Here is a 7,728-nt window from a genome sequence, read left to right on the forward strand (position 1 = left end):
TAAAAAATTGTTTCCTCGATTTCCATTTTATTTATGTTTGTGTTCATTCATTTATTTATTTATATATTTTTTTTTATTGGGGAAAATTTTGCAACATTAATTCTATCGATTTTATTTTTTATCCTGCTCTGCTCTGACAAATTAATTAGTACTTTAGGTTTACGTATGTGTTTTATATGTTTTTTTTTTCCTCCCTCTTTTGGCATGTTTGACATTACTTCGGTTCTGTGTTTGTGCTCCCAATTTTATCACTCTTTTTTTTTTTTTTTTTGTCTTTTTTTGGGGGCCGCTTGTGATCTCGGTGTTTGTTTTCGTTCTTTTCCATTCTGTTTAATTTGCGTTCTTGTTCGTGTTTACTTGAGTAGGTGTGTTTTATTTTTCGTGTTTTCTTTGATCGGATTTTTATTTGTGTTGAGATAGGTTTGAGCGTTTGTGTTTGGATTTTTAGCTGGTGTTTTTCAGTGTGTGTGTGTGTGTGTGTGTGTGTGTGTGTGTGTGTGTGTGTGTGTGGAGACAACGCGTCTTTAAGAGGGCCTCATAAAAAGGAAGTGAATGATGGGGCACTCCATCCCACTCCACCACACCCACCCACACCCCACCCCACTCCACCACACCCACCCACACCCCACCCCACTCCACCACACTCACCCACACTCACGCACACTCCACCATACCCACCCATGCTCCATCACACCCCACCCCTCCCCACTCCACTACAGCCGCCCACACGCCACCTCATTATTATTATTATTATTATTATTATTATTAATTTATTTTATTTTTTGAGGTGAGGTTTTTGTCACCTTCGTGCGATCCTTACAAAAGTCGATAAACTCTACGGACCAAGCTTGCCACATTTCACTCAGGAACGTATGTTAGGTGGCCTTAACGATCGCTGGAGAAGGTGGGGGCGAAGTCACAAAAATGGCCAAAACATAAGATTATAATAGAGGATCTTGAGGTGTGATATACGGAAGTCTCTAGGGACGAAGAAGTAGGAGAAGAGGGGGATGAGGAAGAGGAAGAAGAAGAGGGGGAGGAGGAAGAGGAAGAAGTAGAAGAAGAAAATTGCCCTTCCAAAAGAGACAATGAGCTTATCCTGCTAGACTACGATGTGGCTATTATTTATCCTCTCCTTTTATTACCAGTATAAACTACAGTTCAACCAATTTCTATTCTTCTGTCACTGTTCTCCTCTCATAGTGCAATAAACATGGTCACTTGAAGCACGTCACTCACACACACTTCATGCACTTCACTTACACTCGCCTCATGAACCTCACACACACCTCATGCACCTCACACACTCCTCATGCACCTCACACTCACCTTATGCATCTCACACACACCTCATGCACCACACACACACCTCATGCACCTCACACACACCTCATGCACCTCACACACACAACACACCCAGCCTTCAAGATAGCCTCAATAAAACACCTTGGGAATGCTTGGCTGAAGTTCCTGGATTTCTGCCGTCCTTTGGGTTCGCGTTCATATGTGCCTGGAGATGCAAACAACAACAACAACAACAACAAAGCAATAAAAAACAAAGCAAGGCAGTAACAATAACAACAACAAGCAGTAAAAATAACAGCAAAGGAATCACAAAATAACAAGTTCTTACTGACACTGCACCTGCCACTTCAACCCACCGTTCAGGAACAGCGACGCCAACAACAAAAACTTCCTCCTTAACGCTTCACACGTCCTACCACTCCACACCAACTCACTACCACTCCACACCAACTTTCTACCACTCCAGTCTACCACGCCACACCAACTCACTACCACTCCAACCAACCACTCAGCACCGTACACACTTACACACATACACAGCCACTCAACAAGGTGACACTCAACACAGTAGGGCCACTTGCATGTAACAAGGCACTCTGTAAACAGTTGTGAGACACACACACACACACACACACACACACACACACACACACACACACACACACACACACACACACACACACACACACACACACAGGTACATCCACATACTTACAGATTCCCACGCACACCCACCCACACACACACACACACCGACTCACATTCACGTACACACAGACTCCTACGCACATCCACATACATACACAGACTCCCACGCACTCCATCATACACACAGACTTCCACACTCACCCACGCACACTCACAGTTGCTCTGGATACACACATAGGGTCACTCATACTCACATAAACGCGCACACACACACACACACACACACACACACACACACACACACACACACACACACACACACACACACACACACACATCATGGCAAGGTAATTCTGACCCCATTTTTCGAGAGCAAATTGAACCCATTTATTTCCACCCATTTAGGATTTCATTTTTGTTTATTTTCGTCATAAAATTTTCGTGCCTAATAATTTTTCTCATGATGTTTTTTTTTCTTTCTTAAATTTTATTAATATTTTAGTTAAGTTTTGCATATATATATTTTTTTGGCGGTGATTATACTTTTTTTTTTTTTTTTTGCATTAAAATTTTGCCTTAATTTCCATCTGTAAACATTTTTGGATTTTTTTTTTCATGAATTACCCTCATTTTTTTTTTTTTATTATGCGAATGTTATGTACGAAAAATTTTCTGTATTCGAATTTTGTATGTGCGAGTTTTTTATCTGCAAATTTTGTATATGACATTTTTTCTTTTTTTCTCCTTTGTCATTGTATAGCCGTAGAATGGACGAACGACACAAAAGCGTGCTCTTTTTTTCTCTCTATTTTCTCTCACTTTCTTTCTTTCTTTCTTTCTGTCTCATTTTCACTCTTTTTCCCTCTCTCTCGTGTCGTGGGTCAGAAAAAGGATGGTGTATGTGTTTTAATTTTATTAGGGGGTCAGTCTCACTCACATTTACTCCACGTCTCTCTCTCTCTCTCTCTCTCTCTCTCTCTCTCTCTCTCTCTCTCTCTCTCTCAAACCATCCCGTATCCCTTCACGCTGAGACAACTTCCATTGATTCCCTACCCTGGAGAGCTACCATCCTGAAGTTGATTCTCTCTCTCTCTCTCTCTCTCTCTCCTTCCACTCTCTCGTCCTTCATCGTCTCCTTCACTTCGACGCCCCTCCTCCTTCTCTCCCTCTTTCACATCAACGCCCCTCCTACTTCTCTCCCTCCTCCAGCCTCCTCCTCCTTGTCCTTCACCTTTCCCCTCCCCTCCCCTCCCCTCCCCTCCCCTCCTTCCTCATTCTTTATTCCTCCCTCTCGTCTTCACCTTCTTCCATCCTTTCACTTCCCTCCCCTCTTTCTCCTTCACTTTACCTCTCCCCGTCTTTCCTCCCGACTCCTACCTCCCTTCCCCTCTCCTTCCCTTTCACCTTCCTTCTCCCCTCCCCTCTCCTCTTCTCCCGCTTCTGTTCCCTTTTCCTTCTCCTCCTTCCCTCCTCCTCCTCTTCCTTACCTCTTCTCTCCTTCATCTCATACCCCTGCTTTTTACCATCTCCATTTTCACTCTTTCTTCTCCCTTCATCTCCCTTCCTGTACCCCCCTTTCTCTTACTCGTCTCCCCCTCCCTTCTGTCCTCTCTTCCTCTTTCTCTCCCTCTCCCTTCGCCAGTATTACTCGCCTTCCCCTCCCTTCCCCCCTTCATTCTCCCTCTCTCCCACTTCCCTCTTACTTATCTTCCTTTCCCCTCCCCCCTCCCTTCTCCTCTCTCTCTTCCTTCTCCTCCTTTTTCCAACTCTTCCACTCCTTTCCCTCCCCCCTTCTCCCCTCTCTCTCCCTCCTCCTCCTCTCTCCAACTCTTCCACTCCTTTCCCTTCTCTCTCCCTCCTCCTCCTCCTCCTCCCCTCTCCAACTCTTCCACTTCTTTCCCTCCTCCCTTCTTCCCTCTCTCTGCCTCCTCCTCCTTTCTCCAACTCTCACTCCTTTCCCTCCTCCCTTCTCCTCTCCCTCCTTCTCGTCTCACATATTCTTTTCCCATACCCTTCCCTCTCCCTCTTCCCTTCCTTCCTCCTCCCCCTCGTCTCCCTCTTCCCTTCCTTCCTCCTCCCCCTCGTCTCCCTCTTCCCTTCCTTCCTTCTCCTCATCCTCGTCTCCATCTTCCCTTCCTTCCTCCACCTCGCCGTCTCCCTCTGCCCTTCCTTCCTTCACCTCCTCGTCTCCCGCTCCCCCTCCTTCTTCCTCCTCCCCGTCTCCCTCTTCCTTCCTCCTCCTCCTCGTCTCCGTCTTCCCTTCCTTCCTCCTCCTCCTCGTCTACCTCTTCCCTTCCTTCCTCCATCTCCTCGTCTACCTCTTCCCTTCCTTCCTCCACCTCCTCGTCTACCTCTTCCCTTCCTTCCTCCACCTCCTAGTCTCCCTCTTCCCTTCCTTCTCCTCCTCGTCTCCATCTTCCCTCCTCCTCCTCGTCTCTCCATATCCTCCTCGTCTGTCTTTCCCCAGAACTTTCCCCTCTCCCTCCCCTCTGTGAGCCGTAAGAAATTCACTCTCTTTATTTTTACTGCCGAATGGACTTCAAATTTCGCCCTTCCGGGAATCAAGTATCTGGAGAGAAAATGTGTATGGCTTTCCCCTCTCCTTCCCTTCCCTTTCCTTCTTCCCCTCTCCTCCCCCTCCCCTTCCCCGCCTCCCATTCCCCTCTCCTCCCTATCCCCTTCCCCGCCTCCCACCCTCCTATCTTGGTTCCCCTCCTCTTACCTTGTTCTTCCTCCCCTTCCTCCTCCTCCTCCCTCTCTTGTTTACCTTTCCACTCCCTTTCTCCCTCCCTTTCTTTTCCCACTTTCTCGTCCACCCTCCCCCCTTTCCCTCTCCTTCTCACTCCTCTCCCCTCCTCCTCCTTCTTCCCCTCCTCCCTTTCCTTCCCGCTCCCCTTCTCCTCCTCTCTCTCCCATTCCCTCTCGTTCCCACTCCAACTCCTCTCCCCCCCCAAAAAAAAAATAGCTTTACTTATGAGCTAGTAATGAGTCTCCTTGATTACTGCATTGCTTTTATTCTAACCTGACAAACATTCCTTGCCTCTTGCAGCTAAGTTGATGGCCAGGTGTAGTCAGATTGGAGGTTCATTTGACTAGTAACCAAGGAGACTCATTCGTACCTCATAACTAAGACTGGCAGGATTTATACGCAGGAGGGGGTCGATTCTACTAGTAACCAAGGAGACTCGTTCCTACCTCATAACTAAGACACAGAATTTTACACAAACACAACTTAGTATTTGTGTTATATAAGCGGCCCAGTTTTATCAGGTTAAAAAAAAAAAAAACAGGTATAATGGAATCGACCCCTTTAATTAACTACACCTGGCCATCAACTAACCTGTCTCACCTGTACGGAAAGAAGATAAAAAAAGACGAAAATGGAGGGGATACAAAGGAAGTCTTAAAAAATCATTACGTAACTGACAAGATGGAGAAGATATTGAGGAGAGGGAAGGTCAGGATATCGTAAAAAAAAAAAAGGAGAAATAAGAAAAAGAAAAATCAGCTCACCAGGTAACAGAGAGAGAAAGAGAGAGAGAGAGAGAGAGAGAGAGAGAGAACCAAGAAGAGGGGGGAAAAAATGCACGTTCACCCGACTCACCTGGTATCTGTCAAGGGCAATGGCGGTGATGGAGATGGTGGAGACGAAGATGGAGGTGGCCTGTAGCGTCCCCACCAATTTGCACAGGAAGGGGTGGTCTCCTAGGGGCCAGTACTGCGATAGGAGCTCCACCAGGGTCAGGGGCATCGTTACCAGGCACAGGAGGAGATCAGAAATAGCCAAGTTGATGATGAAGACGTTCCGGGCCGTCCTCATGGCTGGTTTTCTGATGACAGCCACCACGACGAGAGAATTACCCGTTGAACCAATTATAATGAGCAGACTGTAGAAGACGATGAGGGCATAGTAGGCTGCATCGTCGACTCTCCGATTGCGCTGGAACTTAATGATGACCCCTATGTCGATGATCTCCGAGACGTTGAGGAGCCAGGAGAGGTTTTGTGGCAGGCTGGTGAGGTTGTCGAGTAGAGAAGGTTCAAGTCGACCTCCTCCTACACCTCCTACTCTTCCCTCCACCTCCGAGGATGACGCCAGCACCTCCCCCAAGAATTCCCTAGTCGAGGTTGGTCTCCCCTGCGCCCCCTCCATAGCTTTTGTTGGTTTGGTTTCTGGGGACTGTTTTTTTCTGTTTTTTTTTATCTTTTTTTTAACTCTCTCTCTTTTGTGTTCTTTCTTGTCGCTCCCTTAATTTTTTGTGGCGTCTTTCATTGTTTTTTTTTGTCTGTAACAGAACTTTATTATTTTTTGGGGGGTCACTTTTTTTTTTTTTGCTTTTATTTTGCCGTTTCTAACTCTTCTTTCTTTCTTCCTTTTTTTTTTCTCGTGTCCTCTTCTTTCTCACTCTTAGTTTTTGTTTTGTATTTTATTTTTCTGTCCCTCTTCTCATGTGTTGTGCTCTTTCTCTTAGTCTTTTGTCAGTCTCTTGTTCCGCTATTACTCAGTTGTATCTGTCTCTTTTGTGCTGTCTTCCTCAGTGTGTTATACTGTACTGCCTTTTCTTCTGTGTGTGCTGTCTGTGTTTTATTTTGTTGTTTTTTCTCTATATTTGTTTTTCTTGCTATATATTTCTTGTTTTTTAGGTCTTTTTCCTGTCTTGCTTATTTACGTATTTTGATTTGGCATTCTGTCTTGCTTTCCTTGTGTCTTTATGTATTAATTCTCTTGTTTGTATTTTGTTGTCTTCATGTTTGTTGTTTTATGTTTGTTTTTGTCTTAATATTTTCTCAAGGTTGTTTATATTTACTGCTTTTTTTAAACCCGTTTTTTGCTTCCTTATATTCTCCCTATTTTCTGTTATTATTATTATTATTATTATTATTATTAATAGTAGTAGTAGTAGTAGTAGTAGTAGTAGTATTGTTTACTTGGCTTTCTTCGAGGAAATTGATCCTAATATTTCCCTCTGCTATTCTCTCTTTTTAGTATTTTTATTTTTGTCTCGCTACCACGCTGATCAGTATTTAATAAAGATAATTGAGTAATATTCACAGAAACAGTATTTCCCTTACTGATATTCCTCCGGTACAAATTGATTTTTTCTTTTTCACAGATTCAGATTAACAGCCTCTCATGGTAATATCCCTCACCTTACGAGTAATATCGGTTACTACTGCGCACTCGTATTCACAGCTACTGCAATACTTCTCGATATTTTCCTCATATTATTATTTTTTTTTTCACCTCTATTTTACTTAGTTGGTATTCCTTGGTTGTATTACTCGCCAAAGGGTAATATCTCTCACTCACAGATATTCCCAGTTACGGTATTTCTTTGATGTATTTCTCACAACACACATTTTTTTTTACTCATATGTACAGTTAATATTTCTCAGCGATATTTCTCACCTCACTTCGTATTTCCTGATAATATTACTCAGGACACTGTAATACTTCTCTTTTATTTGCATTTGCAGTATTACAAAAGGATAATATTTTCAGTATTAAGGTATTTCTCCATAATATTGTTCACGAGATCTTTCTTCACATATATTTTCGATAATATTCCTCACTAGAAGGTAAGATTATTTTTGGTCACATTCTCCCGGCTAAAATATTTCTCAGTATTACTCACGAGACATTGTTACTCTCCCTGACTAATATTTAAAGTATTTTTACATTAATATTCCTAACTACACCAGTTTTATCACTCTTATGGTATTCCTCGATATTTCCCACGCCATTATAATCTTTATCACTGTCTCTCATATGCA

The 7,728-nt window shown here is 43.7% G+C and overlaps 1 protein-coding gene across 1 annotated transcript in view; it reads right to left on the reverse strand.

Annotated features, from left to right (window-relative positions):
* The window catches only part of LOC145414669 (neuropeptide F receptor-like), a 125,670-nt gene extending 119,564 nt beyond the window's left edge, over positions 1–6,106 (reverse strand). The window contains exon 1 of the mRNA XM_080284187.1: positions 5,558–6,106. Within this exon, the coding sequence (XP_080140313.1) occupies positions 5,558–6,106 (549 nt within the window). The remainder of the gene's footprint in view (positions 1–5,557) is intronic.
* Positions 6,107–7,728: the final 1,622 nt, after the last annotated feature.

This window comes from Coenobita brevimanus, chromosome 100, assembly GCF_032717465.1.
Source record: "Coenobita brevimanus isolate Jiangsu-jjx chromosome 100, ASM3271746v2, whole genome shotgun sequence".
NCBI lineage: Eukaryota > Metazoa > Arthropoda > Malacostraca > Decapoda > Coenobitidae > Coenobita > Coenobita brevimanus.